The sequence below is a fragment of the Penicillium vulpinum genome (genome assembly GCF_028829585.1).
Source record: "Penicillium vulpinum strain IBT 29486 chromosome Unknown utg000001l_segment0_segment0, whole genome shotgun sequence".
In the NCBI taxonomy this organism is placed as follows: domain Eukaryota; kingdom Fungi; phylum Ascomycota; class Eurotiomycetes; order Eurotiales; family Aspergillaceae; genus Penicillium; species Penicillium vulpinum.
In genome coordinates this window covers 8,509,462-8,526,325 of record NW_026643241.1, presented here as the reverse complement: position 1 = coordinate 8,526,325, position 16,864 = coordinate 8,509,462, and the positions used below count along the sequence as shown (strand labels likewise).

General features: G+C 44.6%; 4 protein-coding genes across 4 annotated transcripts; 1 reads left to right on the top strand and 3 right to left on the bottom strand.

Annotated features, from left to right (window-relative positions):
* Nucleotides 1-8,187: 8,187 nt before the first annotated feature.
* Nucleotides 8,188-9,684, bottom strand: N7479_003066 (prolyl hydroxylase family protein; the record flags this gene model as incomplete). Its single annotated transcript, XM_057250763.1, has 2 exons — nt 8,188-9,359; nt 9,408-9,684. The coding sequence occupies 2 exons, from the start codon at nt 9,682-9,684 to the stop codon at nt 8,188-8,190; spliced, it is 1,449 nt and encodes a 482-aa protein (XP_057115195.1).
* A 1,157-nt stretch (nt 9,685-10,841) lies between these two features.
* N7479_003065 (IQ calmodulin-binding motif protein) lies at nt 10,842-12,391 on the bottom strand (the record flags this gene model as incomplete). The annotated part of the gene is made up of 5 exons (XM_057250762.1): nt 10,842-11,049; nt 11,112-11,257; nt 11,309-12,124; nt 12,184-12,258; nt 12,320-12,391. The coding sequence occupies 5 exons, from the start codon at nt 12,389-12,391 to the stop codon at nt 10,842-10,844; spliced, it is 1,317 nt and encodes a 438-aa protein (XP_057115194.1).
* A 766-nt stretch (nt 12,392-13,157) lies between these two features.
* Nucleotides 13,158-13,733, top strand: N7479_003064 (S-(hydroxymethyl)glutathione synthase; the record flags this gene model as incomplete). Its single annotated transcript, XM_057250761.1, has 1 exon — nt 13,158-13,733. The coding sequence occupies one exon, from the start codon at nt 13,158-13,160 to the stop codon at nt 13,731-13,733; it is 576 nt and encodes a 191-aa protein (XP_057115193.1).
* A 472-nt stretch (nt 13,734-14,205) lies between these two features.
* On the bottom strand, nt 14,206-15,703 carry N7479_003063 (uncharacterized protein; the record flags this gene model as incomplete). The annotated part of the gene is made up of 3 exons (XM_057250760.1): nt 14,206-15,094; nt 15,146-15,557; nt 15,634-15,703. The coding sequence occupies 3 exons, from the start codon at nt 15,701-15,703 to the stop codon at nt 14,206-14,208; spliced, it is 1,371 nt and encodes a 456-aa protein (XP_057115192.1).
* Nucleotides 15,704-16,864: the final 1,161 nt, after the last annotated feature.

The window sequence follows — 16,864 nt, the reverse complement described above, 5'->3', positions numbered from 1 at the left end:
TTCTGTTTAATTTTAGAGCTTATATAACTATAGATAGATATCTAGTAAACCTTTACATTCAAAACTACTTACTACCTCTTAATCTACTTGGTATATGCGACTTGAAGGGAGGGTAGGAAGAAATATTTTGAGAAGGATTAATGGAACTGGGGTGGGAATTGGGGTTTGACTGGGGTTTTACTGGGTTTACTGGGTTCTTACCGGGTTAAATAGGTTCTTACTGGGTTCTTACTGGGTTAAATGGGTTATGACTGGGTCTTGACTGGGTTATCTCAGGGGTATTTCTTTAGACCTATATAATTTTAGTATAATAGACCAATCAACAAGAGTAGGATGATTTACTATATTTGATATATCAATATTCCTAGACACTTCTACAACTTTAGTGTATTTCTTCCTTTGTACGTTAAAGAATTTCTCCCCTTACATCCCTTTGTATATATTATATGTTATTCTTATGTTATGTCTCAAAGCCAACTTTCCGACTTTGCATCGTCGCTCTATGGTGGTGATCTTGAAGATCTCTTATATATTTCAACTGGACAAGTCACACTATCCGTAAGTCAACACGCAATCGACTCAAACTTCCGAAGACCAGATGATCCCCTCCTAATCCCCCCTTTATTGAAACGCGTTGGACCCGACCGTAGGAAAGGGTTTATTCTATACGATACAATGTTATATAACGATTTTGTGGACTGGTGGTTAGAGACTGACTACGGGAGGAAAAGTAAGCTTAAATGGGATTCGAACCGCTATATAGAGATCTGGAATAGCTACTATCAGGTAGCTCAGGGTATTGATAGCGCACCAAAGGTTATGTGCAAGCGCTGTGGGAAGATCCTAGAGTATCCTTATACACTAAGCCCGAACAGTATAGGCAAAGCGCAGTATCATAGCACATCAACTATCCAGAAACATCGGAAAACGGCTGGTTGTTTACGGTCGGAAAAGGGGAAGAAAGCAGAGATTACAAACTTCCTACAAAGAGAGGTATATTTTATATCATAAAACTAAGTAACTATACTAATTTATTATTATTCTAGGGAGAGGTTTCAGTAAGTATACCCTTCTTATAAGAAGATTGGGAGGAGGATCTCCTCCAATTTCTTACTCTCAACCGGCTCCTATTCTATCTGATCGAGCATCTATTATTCAAACGCATTATCAATAAAGCTCGTTCCGCCCTATCCCCTCCAGTGATCCTATCTGCCGATACTATCCGTCGCCGATTGGGTAGTCTAGTCAAAGACCGGTAGCAGCGTATCCTTCGTACGCTGCCTTCTGGCTCAAAGATATCTATTGCGCTTGACTGCTGGATATCTCCATTCTCGCAGGTATTTATGGCTATTACTGGCTATTTCATTGACAGTGATTGGGTATATCGTGAGGTACTACTTAGGTTTAAGCCGCTTTATAGTATATATACCGGCTCTTACCTAAGTAGTGTTCTTATAGAAACCCTAGTGGAGTACAATATTGAAGATAAAGTATTCGGGTTAACAACAGATAATGTATCAAACAACAAGATATTAGCTACTGCTCTCCAATAGGCTTTGTTAGATGATACTATTATCACCCGAATACTATATCTTACCCACGTTATCCAGCTCAGCCTAAATCAGCTTCTTGCTCGGATTAAGGTAGTTCTATTAAATAAATCAGCCGAGACAAGGTGGACAGAGAAGCAGTTAAGGCTAGCCTAAGAAAATGCGAAGCAAAGTTAGATCTCCTCCACACTGAACAAAGTCCGTTATCTTGCGATTTACGTTAATGTAAGTCCCCAGCGCAGAGAGACCTTTTACAATCTTCAGACAACTAATATCAAGATCGTTCCAATCCAAGATGTAAAGACACGATGGAATTCTACGTTCCTTATACTTCGCCGGGCAAAGAGGCTACGTGCTATCTTCTCTTTATTCTGTACAGAGTATGATTGTGAGGAGATGCTACTCAGCGAGTAAGAGTGGCGTTAGATCGACTATCTTCTTTGTATCACCGAGCCCTTCTTTGATTATACAACACAGCTATCAAAGACTCGAGATGTCACTGCCCACTATATGTTTAAGATCTACAACAAACTATTCGATTATCTTGAGCGATCACAGGTACAGCTACGCCGAAAGCGTGTCCTATGGAAGAAACAGATGCTAGAGGCCCTTGAAGCTGGTCGGTCTAAGCTTGATGAGTATTACTCCTAAGCTGATGATCTTCGAGGGAATATCTATACAATCAGTACAATGCTTGTACCGGTGAACAAATTTAAATTCTTCCTCTCTAGTGATTGGGATCAGAAATAGCGAGATACCTATCGACTTGCTTTTGAACAAGCCCTTATTCTATATTAAGCACAAGTTAGAACAAGCAGTCGTGATCTACAAAGCTATCTAACGATAGCCTATCCAAGCTTAAGGCTAGAGGAGATACTTGATAGAAGGGATATACAACCACGAGCTATTACTGATGAAATCAGTCAATATCTTGATAGCGGTAAGTAAATACAAAGAGTATATACAATAATAATACTAATATATATATAGATACTGTTTCTGTTAGGCCGCTTACTTTCTGGAAAGAGCACTAGGCTCGCTTTCCGGCTATTGCTGCCCTTGCGCGAGATATACTCTTATTTCCAGCAACTGGCGCAGGAGTTGAACGCCTCTTTAATACCGCTCGAGATATTTGTCACTATCGTCGTGGTAGAATGAAGAGTGAGACTGTCGAGGTATTAATGATGTTTCTTTGTACAACGAAATTTGATATAGAGGAGCAGGAAGTAACACTTCTTGAGAAATTCTTCTCCTAGGATGAGCTTGAGGCGGCAAAAGAGGAGAGGGAAGAGAAGCTTAGTGAGATTGAGGTTGATCCAATTAGTGATACAGAGGAGTAGGAGGATGAACCGGAAGATAAACCAGGGGATACAATTGAGGTTGTAATTGAGGATAGACCAGAGGATGTACCGGAGGAGAGGCCCTTACCTACAAGTGAATATAGTCGTCCTTGCTCGCTATCATTACCACCAACCTGTACACAGACACGAGCATTAGGGAGAAAACGTAAAAGTAGGGAAGATGATTTATTTGAATACCATTAGCTTGCTTGACAAAGAATCCTCAATTATACGTATCTCTTTTACCCTTTTTACAAATAAAATTAGATATAATCAAGTAAAGCAAATACTCAAAATTACCGCGAATAAATGTATAAGTTATACATTTAGAATCCTTAGTATGTTTGTTTAGTTTGTAACCCAGTTTGGGGCCCCAGACCCAGTACTGGGTTACCCAGTCCGACCCAGACCCAGTACTGGGTCGAAGGGTTCGACCCAAAACCCAACCCAGACTGGGTTGGGTCTGGGTTGGGTCTGGGTTTTACTGGGTCGTGCGGAAGACTAGGAGGAAGTGAGGAAGGAAGTCGCACTATAGGCGCCGAGGATAAACCTATCAAATATTAGGTTATATAGAAGCTTGGTGTACTGTAGGATTGAGAAGTAAGTACAGTCCGATAAGATAAACCTACGTATAGAGATTGGCTTCGTGGTGGGATACCTTACCTCGAATATCTGGAAGATCTGGTTCCTATATAGTGGGAAAGTGAGGTATATTAGGGATGCAGTTATTGACGAGACACGAAAATATACCCCTGATTATAAGAAATATCAGCCTATCCCACTACCAGCTATAACGGGACCACAGGAACTCACCGTTAAGGAGGTCGTATAGGTGATAAACCACTAAATTACTAGTTAAGAGGAGACTAGTACGATAGAAGAGAGGACTTAGGATCTATAGGAAGTATAGGAGCCTCAGTAAGTACAGCAGTAAGAGGAGGTTCCGCAGTAAGTAGAGGTCCAAAAGATAACAGTTAACTAACGAGGGACTACCCTAGTCTAGGGGGTGGGTGATAGGTTATATTGGCCGACCCTAGACCCTCCACTATAAGCACTACTAGGTTCCTTTCCGATTGAATAGCCCCTACTACCACTACTAATCACCCCACCGTAGGAGCAAGAGAGGTATACTGGCTCTGGTTAGGGGGTGGATACCGAGGGAGATCAAAGGGACTAGATCTAGCAAGAAGAAGCGGATCTTGAAACCACTGAAGACGAACTAGAGAAGCAACTTTAGGCAGAGCTACTGGCTCCGAGAAGAGAGATAATCGGAGATATAGATACCAGCAATATACTTAGTGGTAGGCGTAGACACTAAGTAAGGTAGGAAAAAGACTTCGCCTACGCGATAAGCACTACCTAAGAAGTGGAACCGCCGGCGCTACTCTATACTTTTACCGCTGGCTTATACGCTGAGAAACCAGACACTCGCCGCCACCGAGACGACCTCCTACTACCGCCAAAATACTGGAAGGATATAATAAACCACCTATTTCAGGAAGGTTTTCTCGCAGCGATAAGGAAGGAGATCAACTCCCTCTCTGAAAAGGGGACTTTTAAGGTTATTAAGAAACTAAGAGACCGAGGGAAGTAGATTCTCCCTCTTTTATAGGTGTTCTTATACAAATTTAACTAGGACGGGTACCTTTTGAAGCTTAAGGCCCGTATCTATATGCGCGGAGACCTTGAAACTATCTCTTACGAGGAAAAGAGAGCTACTACGCTAGCAGCAAGGACAGCGAGGATGATTTTTGCCTTGGTTGCTGCCTTTGATCTTGACCTAAGACAGAGAGATACTGTCACCGCGTTCCTAAACAGCAAGTTAGACTAAGAGACGTATATATATATACCTGAGGGATTTCAAAACCTAGGTAAATGCTGGAAGTTACGTTGCGCGCTATACGGTCTACGGATTTCACCACGACTTTGGTAGTAAGAAGCAGTAAGTGTGCTCCGTAAGCTAGGTCTACAGCAAGTGCCAGAAGACCTATACGTTTTTATAGGAAAAGGACTACTGGTTTTCTTCTATATAGATGATATCCTAATCGCTAGTTATACCAATACAAAGGCGTAGGTACAGCAATTAGAGCGAGATCTCGAAGTACACTGGGAACTGACCGATTATAGAGAAGCAGTATAGTTCCTAAATATACGAATTATTCGAGACCGGTAACAAAAGAAGCTCTGGTTATATTAAGATAGCTATATAATAAGTATTGCTACCCGATATCACTTAACAGAAAGGGTACCAGTCTATACTCTACTGCCGGTTGAGGAATTGACCCCTTTTTAGGGGGTGGTAACGCTAAAGGAAATCCTGCTATACCAGCAAAAGGTGGGCTCAGCAGGGTATACTACTATTATCACTAGGCCCGACGCTGCAAAGGCGACCGCGAAGCTCGCGCAATTTCTCACGAACCCCGGTCCACAGCACTAGTAAGCAGCTAATCGAGTTATTACCTACCTCTACTCCACCCGGAACCTAGCGATTGAGTACGGAACAGCTAATACTGGGACCGACTCGGTGCAGTTTGTAAGTGACGCTTCGTATGGAGACCACCCGGATAGAAAAAGCTCAGCTGGGTATATCTGTTAAGTATACGGCGGTCCAATTGACTGGAAAGTAAGCAAGTAACCCACAGTAACAACGTTAACTACAGAAGCAGAGCTACTCGGCCTATCGGAGGCAGGAAAGCAGCTCCAATGGTGGCGCCGATTGCTTTAAAACCTCGCCTTTACTCCGTTACACTACCTGACAATCGACTGTGATAACGAGAGGACTATCAGCTTATTGATAAGCGAGGATACAGCTTTTGAAACGAAGCTTCGATATATCGATATTCACCACTATTGGCTCCGCTAGGAAGTCCAACAGGGTCGAATACGGGTGCGCTGGGTGCCTACAGCAAGTATGGTTGCTGATGGCCTCACCAAATTGCTCACTCGGCAAAAGCATGAGAGCTTCGTGCGACTGCTCAATATGGTTGATATAGGCCATCTTATAGACTAGGAATTATAAGATGATACAGCGATCTCAGCAAGTATACTGGGACCGCTGAGGGGGTGTGTCGGCGCAGATACACCAGGATACCGGAGGATTTATTAATCCTAAGTATGCAGTAATATTTCTTATGTAATCAGGACAGTATAAATTGCCAGGAAGTCAATACAGCAATACGGAGAGTTGAATACCATTGATTGGACCCATACATTTCCACCATACGGAGTAGTCGGACAACCCCTCCCTGCCTGAAATTTCAGTACCGCCTTCCCAATTCGGTACCGCCTTTGCCTCGCTGCATGGATCTGCCAATCGCTCTCCACACCGCCTTCTAGTTTTCTACACCGCCTTCCTGGTAAACTCCTATACAGTAGTAGACAGTAGGTACCTGCAATTTGTATATAAACCCTATACAAATTTAAGTCACTTTTGTCACATAAATCAGATCCAACAATCAAATTGATACTTCCATTCTGGTTTGTACCCAATGGAGCTGCTATGTACCAATGAAGAACGTGGCTGTGGTCGAGGACGCGGTCGGGGAAGGGGGAAAACGCGCGCGGGGAGGTGCCTGAGAGAGAGGATAATCGATTCGTATAGTAGATCAATGCACAAATGAATGAACTGTACAATTTTTTCTGATTAAAATAGAGGGTTTTTTACTATGTAAACCAGAATTACTATGGTGGTGGCAGAATATATGGCAGTATAAAATGAAGCAGCAGAAACTACGGCAGAATTACTGGTCGCACCCGAACTAGAAGGCGGTGACTGAAATTTCAGGCAGGGGGGTGGTCATATCAATTCCCTATTCTTATCCCTAAACCATCGTTTCTCTTTTTATTTAGCGATTCCATTCAATACATCTGTTTCAAGCCTCCTGCCGGTTATAAGTCTCGTGCAACTCGCCTTCCAACGCGCCTCGGTCCCATAAGCAAATCCCCCCAAGGCTACCTAAGTTGTTCCAACTAAATTAAACCAAAGGTGCATCGGTTTAGACTGTGGTAATCAAGAATTCAAGAAACACCCGCAATTCCTTATTGCAAGGCTTCAATCCTGCAATGTAAACTATGGTATCAACACATATATTCAATCCAGGCCCCGTCTAGTGAGCCCCGTCTAGTGAGCCAACTCAGTTCGGAACGCACTCACGATTATGTACATTAATGGACTTGCTCAAGTGGAGCTTGGATCCAGCATCCGCGTCCACGACGGTTACTTACGACATCCCTCACTGCAGTTACAGCCAAGAAGATCACATTCTTTTTTTTTTTCATTAATGACCGATCGAAATCTAAGGGCTTCATAAATTTACTCACTTCCTTCACCGCAGAACGGATTTGGCTTAGATCCATCCGCGCATAGTTTCTTGCAAATTTTGGTGCCCAAGACATCTGTCGAGCAATGGGGCTTGACACCATGACAGCACTCAGCCATTGAAAGATGTACTATCGCAAAGAAAAGGAAGCAGAGTGTAAGAACTCTCGGTATTCCCATACCATACATCATTTAAAATGTTTTCACTAGCCAAGGAGTTAAGTTAGTGGATAGGCTTGACCCCAGGAAATGCTGACGGTCATATACCAATAGTGAATAAGTGTGTAGTACCTGTTGGACTGGGAAGAGTTTCTCTCTTGATTTGTGGTCAAAAGTGATATGATTTCTTCATGTCAACAGGCAACCTCTGTCTCTTATAAGGACCGTGTCTTCTCCCTTTGGTCCCCCTTTCTAGGAGATTTGACTACGTGTTATCATGCCTGAAGATCTGCATCCCTCTAGGGATGTGATCTATGACATCATATTAGATTTAAAGAATGTCAGAGTCTGAGTACAATGTAACATTAGATACGTTGCTTCATAGATCCATGGACTGTTCTTGACCCCCAAATAAACAGCATAGAGAGAATCAGCCGTAACGAACAATCGCCCTGCTAAAGATAGAACGCGATTATGCGAAAACTCCCTACCTGCGATTCCCAGTACGACCATTTTCATAGAGTTCATAAAGATAAGCAAAAGAACTCCATTTTAGCGCTGATTTATGTATGTATGTAGGGTTTCAAAGTACTTGATGTACCTGCATGTATGTTTTGCATCAAGACATTCTGTGTCAGGAGTTGAAATTTCCCCGCGAAAGGGGGTAAGTAAGTATCGGATCATTATAGCAGTTCTATCCTCAATAAAATACATACCTTACAACACTTGAGCACTCTGATACCATTAAACACTACCAACATGACCTTTTTCATTGGCATTTTGATGGAAAAAGACCAATTCTACATAATTCATATCTTCATCACTCTTCAGAAGGCTTCACATCATACTCTACGTCAGTCCTAATGATATATTTTGCCCCCTTTCTCACCCCTGTACCTTCATGTAGCAAGGCTCCATTTGACTCTCCATGTGGGAATATTGCAACAGCTCCCATAACAGGTCTCACTGGGTATCCATTGAGGGTTCCTTCCCGCGGGGCTGGCATGAAGAACGTCGTCTCTCCGCCTTCGAACTCATCATTGAGATATAGTAGAAAGGTGTACATCGAGCTCTGCTTCTTTTCTTCGGGCGAAGAGTCGTACACGTATGTGTCATCCGGAAGAATACCAGACGGTGGCCAAGCTCCGTCAATGTGACACCGATATTCGGCGCCGGGAACATACCTATACACACGGAAACGACGATTGATGCCTCGGGCTAGGCGGCCGTTAATCGAGGGCGGCACGTAAGGGGAAATTCGCGCCCAAAGCATGTCGTGGAATGTGGTGTCAATGATCCAGTAAAAGTTGTGGGCTAGGATGCTTATGTCTCCATCTTCGCGAAGGGGTGCGTCGGGCAGGAAATTAACGGATTCACCAGTAGCGATGATCGCCTTGCACTCAGCGGCGGACAGCACATTGAGAGCGAGACCGAGCCCTGGCACAGCAGGATGTGCGTGGTATGTTATAGAAGGACCGATGGGAGCTAATGGGACGGCGTTCGGGGCGGTGGTATAGAGGATGGCGGGATGGTGGTTTGGGGGTTTGCGGAGTGGGCCAGGGGTTCGTTCGATGACGCGGAGGGCGGAAGGAGACTTGGGCGCCTCGTCCAAGATTGATTTGTTGAGAACTGAAGCGTAGACCGGCAGTGGTGTCGTCGAGGGGCGGAGGTCCCAGATGGACTGGAAGGCGATAGGAGAGGTCGAGTCAAGGGCGTTCGGGTTCGTGTCAATTGGGGTGCTGACACGCAGAATGGCATCAAGGACGCCGAGAATTTCCATTTCTTTCACACTGCGCTCAAGGGGGGTATTATCGTGTGCTTTGGGCTGCGTCGATAGGCCGCTGACGACATCCAGATCTCGCACCCAGCGACACAAGGCTCCGATCTTAGGTTGTTCCCCTCTAATCCTCATCTCGGCGAGCAAGATCTTGGCTTCAATGTATTTCTCGTCCACCAATGCACCGGTTATTCGGGCTGTCAAATTGGCGCCCTCTATCGAATGATTAGCAACAATCTTTGAGCAGGGATAACGCAGCATACCGGCAGTGTTGACACCCGTAGTGCATGCCTGGCGGAAGTCATAGACTGCGACTCGGAGATCCTTGCATGCTTTTGACTTTGTCAGACCTGGATATTGAGCAAGCGCGGTGAGCGTTTCGATTGTGATTTCGAGTTCCTCGTCTGAGACAACGGCATTCAGATGTGTGCACTCGGTGCCATCAGGAGGCGGTGTTAGATTCGGGATTGCCTTGGGAAGCTTTTGTGGAAGGTCGACTTGTGCGTTCCGCTTGCGTTTAGCCGCTTTGGATTTGGCCATTGCTTTTATACAGGCTCAATACGGAATCCACAAGTCTAGAGTGTACAATTGACGTTGTACGATTCTACAAATTCACGGGAATTTGGCCCGAGATTTGGATTATGTAAGTCACGGAAATTCCCAAGGTTCCAACATTGAAGGTTTCAATCCTAACTGGGCAAAACAATGTTATTCGCCACACAATTCTAAATTTCAAATGAGATTTTTACTTTGTATATTGTACATACCTATATGCATACACATCTCCAGAACTTGTTTCCTACTGCAATATTCCCATTACCCCAATTGCTTGTATAATCCATATCGGATATATATGTAGTATACGACCACGGGTTGACGCAATTGGACTACAATACCCACCAAATTTTCCCGGAGTTGCTCTTGTATACCTTGTCCAGGTGGTTTTAGTTAATCTTGTTAGTGGAGACGTCGTATCTTTCTGATTCGCCCCCTCTGAATCGATATATATAGCTAGCCGGAACTTTTGTTGCGTATAGATCCCAGTTTCCGTATTGCCTATAGGCGTAGCTCTGGAGTGGATTACTGTTCCGTCTATCATAGATTCGCCTTGAAGGTGATTGCGCGAGGTAATTGATATTTTTGGCGACGGCAACTGACGGCTATGCTTTCTATCTTAAGACGCTAGGATCAGGCAGATCGTTTGCTAGCAATCACGTCACTGCTCGGGACAGAGATAAATGGTCATTCCAGCGTTCATCCTGAAAGCAATGGTTCCCGATCGCTGTTTCTAGTGAAACTTTTCATGGATTTTATGAATGTGTAACGTTGTGTGAGTCCCATACTCATCGTGGAGTATATGAGGGCTCGTCCGTACCACACTGGATTTTCACTTACACGGGGTCTGCTTTGGCAAGACAACTTGAAGCCTTTGTTGCGATCCCTTCCATCTGTGCGAGGTATCCTGATCACGGCCTCGAGTATTCCGTTGCGCAACATCGCTATATCAATAATATCAACCTTTGTAATTGTACCCATACGCGACTCAAGCATCAAAAAGCTATGGAACCTGAATGCAACATCGCATAAAGTCTACTTTTCCATGTTGAGCTGCAATTAGAGAATAAGCAAGACAGTAATCGGGCCATCTCATTTAGCCAGCTATGATATGAAGGAATAGAAATCATGTGTCCCCGCACTCATTCTTGGGATTGATAGAACTTTTGCTTGGGATTGTCAACCTTGTCCTGTACGGCACGCGCCTTTTGTTTTGTTTTGGTATAACTTTGAATTCCAGCGAGCATGAGATAAGACTTGCTCATGGAAACATGAGACATATCAACGCCTTTTTGCTGTATAGCATGGTGGAACGCCCTAAAATTGGCAGCTGGAGGACGATAATGACCACTGAACAGATTAGCCTGCGTTCAAAATGGAAGTTGATAATTGAAATATTTAATTGAACTCACCTAAGTGGTGTTAGGCTTCGAAGTACGCCATGTTTGATCTTAATCATTCCAGCTGCTGCGATGCGGGCACCTCGAAGAAAAGAGGAATGCTGAAAGGCACCTGGTTTCTTTATGCCAATGTACAAACGAAAAGAAGTGTCTGCAACCTAATAATGGTTAGTCTGCATTCAACAACAACGAATCCAGACTTGACACACGAATAGCCACATATCTTCTTTATCTGAGGACTTGCCCAAAAGTCGCTTAAATGCGGTAGTAGGGCTTGTATGTATTACTTTTTTGATTATCTTCGCAGTTTTGTACTCTTCATCGGTGGGATGTTTCGGGGTTTGATTTGAGACACCATCGAAACTCTGTTCTGTAGATATTGATGATGATGACGATGATGATGATGATAAGCCTGACGTGGAAGCTGGTTGTGGAATTGAGGAGTTCCCATTGAATTGAGGCACGTCATCCTCGATTCTCACAATCCCCTGGAGGCTATCTTTGAAACGTGCAGTAGTTGTCCATACTAGCTCATTGTTTTTAGCCCATCGTAAGAGCCCATTCTCGTCTACCGTGACCATATAATTCAAACGTTCCTCGCGGGTGAGATAGCGGACTTGTTCCTTCTCTAGTCTTTCTCGCGAGCATTGCGGAAGTTCAATGTTTCTTCCATTACCATGGTCCAACCAAAAGAAGAAATTTTCATTTGATGATGAATTCCGCCAATATGTGTGGTACGAGCGCAGATTGCTTCCGTGTCGATGTTTGAGATCAACCATCTCGAGAAAGTATTGAAGATCCATCATCTTTGCCGTAGCCCCCGATGAAATCTCTGTATTATTAGGTCCTGATCGAGTCCCTGTAGAAGGCGAAACTTCCGAAACATGATCGTCGCCACCAACGCGCCGAGCGACACTTACCGCTCGTTGCCAGTTTCGACGAGATTGACTGAAGCCCTCGTCTCTAGGTGTGACACGAGGTTCGGGTGGTTGATGGAGTTGGTGCCATTGGGCTTCTCGAAATGCCTAGATTCAGACAGACAATATTAGACTCTTGGTCGTTTTCGCGTAAGATGCACACTTACCTCAACCCATCGGGTGGAAGCAGCCAAGCCAAGTCCGCGCAGCTCTCGTCGTGTTCGGTGACCACGATAGATTCTCTGATTATGGTCAGCGAAAATCGGTGTAACAGGGTCATCGTAAATGTCATCGTAACTGTACCTGAACCGTTCGCGCGGCCTGTTCCTCGATGACGTCATGCGTAAGAGTCGGAGTTTCCAGAACTTCGGTCATGAAGAAGTTAGAAGTTGGAAAGGAAGTCAGATAAAAAAAATTCAAGTATTATCGAGTCAAGAAGTTATAAAGTGAAGGATTCATAAAAATTCAGGAAAGATGTGATTCATCGAGGCCTCCCAGCCCTGTTGCCTCATAAACACCGACAAAGTAGGTAGGTGCCCACCTGGGCAGGCGGGGGACCTCAGGTCCGTGGACGGGTTATCTTTGTCATCTTTGTCAGCTCCCGGGTCTTTCCAAGAATGGAAAGAATGGAAACTTTTATGAGCCTAAACATGACCTTAATCTCACCTGGAGTCTACCTAGGTAGAAACTACTAAGACCTTATTTCAGATATATTATTCTTGTTCATTACCTGGCATTATAAAACAAAGTACGGAGTACAGAGCACGACGTTTAATATATACTCACCTACATAAGTTATATTAAACTCCAAGATTTAATATAGTTAAACAGACCCCTCACAAATTTTCTTCCTAACAAAAAAAAACACACGGGTATAGATCCCGAGACTAGAAAGTAAGGGGAAATAATTTCCCCATTTAGAAGATGACCCACAATTGGCATCAAGTCAACCTATAATAATACGGAGTACAAAGTACACAACAAAGAGCGCAGTTACCCCTCATGAGGAGATATGAGGGGGTCTCGATATTGCTCAATTACATATTTAATGTTGGAGCTTATCTATAATATATAAATGGTCTCAGAGAGTATCTGCTCGAAACTTTATGACCAATTCGTTTTACTTCATACATCTCTCACCATGGCACCCTCTATCCATCCTCTCATCGACAATGGCATCACACCAGGCTCCAGTACATTCTCTGGTGGAAAGCTCCACTGTCACTGCACCTCCGACCAGGTCGAGATCACTCTGAATAGCAATGTTGCCCACAACCACGCCTGTGGCTGCTCTAAGTGCTGGAAGCCACCCGGTTCTCTCTTCTCCATCGTTGGCGTTGTACCCCGAGACGCTGTCTCAGTCACAGCAAATGCTTCGAAGCTTTCAATTGTGGACAAAGAAGCTACCATTCAACGTAATGCCTGCAAAGTCTGCGGTGTGCACCTCTTCGGGCGTATCGAGAGAGATCATCCTTTTAGGGGACTAGACTTTGTACACGTGGAGTTGTCTGATGAAAAGGGCTGGCAGGAACCACAATTCGCCGGCTTCGTCTCGTCCATCATTGAACAGGGTTCCCACCCAAAAGAAATGGATGAAGTGAGAGCCAAATTCAAGGCCGTTGGATTGCAGACATACGACGTGCTGTCGCCGGTGCTAATGGACCTGATCTCCACTTTTACAGCTCAGAAGTCCGGCATCAGATTTGCCAATTTGTGATATAGAAAAATGTAGTACTCTTAAGGCGGATATTGGCAAAGATTGACTTATAAGTGAATTATAAAAAGGAGTGATAGTGTCCATGCTATGTTACATTTGGTAGACTACTAAAACCAAAACCAAAAATAATATGTTGTATTGTATCGCTGCCCGAGGCCTTCAATCTACTCTCCGGCCCATCTCTTCTCTTTCCCTCTCTCTTTCGTAGCCGCGTATCCACTACCGCTTGCAACCACCTCATTATCCCTATTTGGAATTCAAAATATGAGGTCGTTTTAACTTCAATAAGCAGGTTTCCCCAGGTACAACCTGCGTGATGCATCTTGAATTGTTTATGTTCTTTATCCCTTGATTATTATTCTCTTCCTTGATCGCAACTTCAAAATTTGAATTATTTCTTCTCCTATCTGGCTTTGTCAATATAGCCATCAATCCTGTGATTTATCTATAGCCTCTGATCGATCTGTCTTTCTTAGATACGCGCTTTGAGCTTCTCGGCCGTTTCTCGAAGCGGATACTCGTGATGCTTTGTTTTGCTACAGACGCGTTCCCCGTCCTGGGGTGTGATATACCGAGCCTCGACTGCGGGGTTGTATCCCAAGCCAGAAACCATCTTGATATCTTCATCTGGAATGGGACGGTTGACCTGTCCATCGGCTCGCTTATAGATAGTCACCACCACTGCTCCACCCAACCCGAGATTGTGTTGCAAAGCAACATCAGTGTTAGAGACCAGGCGATTGTTTGCCCAACCGCGGAGCTGCCAAGTGAGCTCCGCACACTGGGCCAGCCCTGTAGCTCCTAGAGGGTGACCTTTTGAAATCAGTCCGCCAGATGGGTTGACGACTAGGCCGCGACCTCCATACGTAATGTCCCCCCGACGAACCATTTCGTGGGCCTTTCCTGGCTCTGAAAAGCCAAGTGCATCAAGTAATAGAAGCTCGTTGGTGGAAAAACAGTCGTGAAGCTCGCAAACCTTGATATCATTTGCTCCGACACCAGCCTCCTGCATCGCCATTTGGGCAGCTTGACGCGACATATTGAACCCAACGAGGTCTATTGCGCTTCTAGAATATACCTCCGGTCCATCTGTCAACAGCTGTTGGCCGGCTATAAGGATAGCCTGGGATTTGAGGTGAGGACGCGCATCCAAGAACCGTTGGGATACAATGATGGCTGCTGCGGCACCATCGCTGGTTGGCGAGCACTGGAGCTTTGTCAGGGGTCCATAAATCTGTGTCTTCGGGTCTAAAATCTGATTAAGGGAATACGCAGTTTGGAACTGGGCGTATGGGTTTCGCTGGGAGTGTTCATGGGACACCCGAGCAATTTCAGCAAAATCTTCGACTTTAGCACCATATCTGTTCGCATGGTCAGCACAAAGTCGAGGTTCAAGTCGCCGGGCGCTCTACTTGTCCATGTACTCTTGTCCGGCATTTCCAAAGTACTGAGCATTTCGAGGGCTTTGGTATTTACCGAACGTGTCCTCCATCATTTTGGTCGATGGACCCAACGGACTCGGTCGATCGTCCCATACACTCTTGATTGATCCTGGGCGCATCTGTTCGAAGCCGACAACAAGGACACAATCTGCTTGGCCCCCTTTGACCAGAGTACGTGCAAGATGAAGGCCAGTAGATCCAGTAGCACACGCATTATTGGTGTTGTAGATCGGGATCCCAGTCATCCCTAGCTGGTACATAATTCGCTGACCGGAAGTCGTATCGCCGTAGCAATAGCAAGCTACACCTACCTGTACATCATCGTATGTGACATGTGCATCGATCAAAGCTTTGACTGCTGCCTCATACCCAAGTTCTGGATCTATAAAGGAAAAGGCATGGTGAGCTGCCGTTCTGTATTTATATACAGCATAGTATGTAAAAAGGGATAATCTCACATTCACGAGTGCGACGTGGCTTTAGGAACTTGGTCATCCCCACCCCCAAAACGTAAGATTGCGATGTCATGGTGAATTGTGAAAATCTTGTGAAACCACTCATTATTCGCCCCTCCATGACTACATATAAATAAGTTGTTAGTAGCCGAGCTTCCGAGGTATGTTGAACTTCCCCCTCATCAACTTTCGACTGGCTATGAAGCCGGCTTCCTCTCCTTTTTGGTCATTGTCCTGGCTTTATTTCTCCTTATATAGCCTATTTAGTCGCCAAAGATTTCCCCATACCCCGCAATAATTTCCCCTGGCTGCTTCACACCTATCATTGTAAGCCAATACCAACACCATAAGTATCTAAATGTTCGGGATATCTGACTCTCATAATATTAATCATGTGGAACGGCAAATAGTCTCCAGTAACGTGTACTTTAATATGAATATGAGGTTGCCAGGTCGCTTTATGAGGCATTATCCTAAGTAGATCCTCCTACTTGAAACTCCCCAGATTGTGTCTAGAAACCTACATTCCCATATCAACTTCAAGTGGGAGACATTAGCATACGAAGCAAACTCTTTGCCTCCTCTTTCTCACCATTTCGCCTTTTTTTAGCGCTTTCTGGATATCCTCAGTCCGCTTCCCGCACTGTGGGCTTTGGTGTCAAAAAGCCGACCGTTGAATCTTAAAGGGTTTTAGTCCTGGTGTATTTCATAGTAGGTTTATTCGATATGTAGATTCTGAGATGCGTACGGAGAGTCAGGTCGAACCCCCTTTGTAACATCTTGTGTAGGTTTCACAAATGCCTCGATTTCTCTTAAAGGCTAGAGAGTGCGTTACGCTGCATCTGATCACGATCATGACACGTGCAACCGAGTTTCTTCAAAGTCAGGATACGGAGGTATCCCAGTCTCGGCGAGTGATTTACATCTGCATGGAGCATTGATTGCCGCGCTTTATTCCCACGGAGATACAGATCGAGCCGAGAGGATTGATGCATTCTTATTTGAGAGCCAAGTGCTGCTGCTTTCTAACGCAGCAACTTCACCGCTTAATATTAGCAAATAGGCAAAGCTTTAGGGTACGGAGCATCCAATTATTGTTCTTTATCAAGCTTTCAAGACAAAGAATAGTCGCCTGGTTCTGGGCGCCATGAGCGATCGCCAGTTTTAAACTCTTTGCCAGTTAGTGAAGCTATCGGGGTTCAAGACAGACACGCGGTTTGTTGAAAACAGCTCT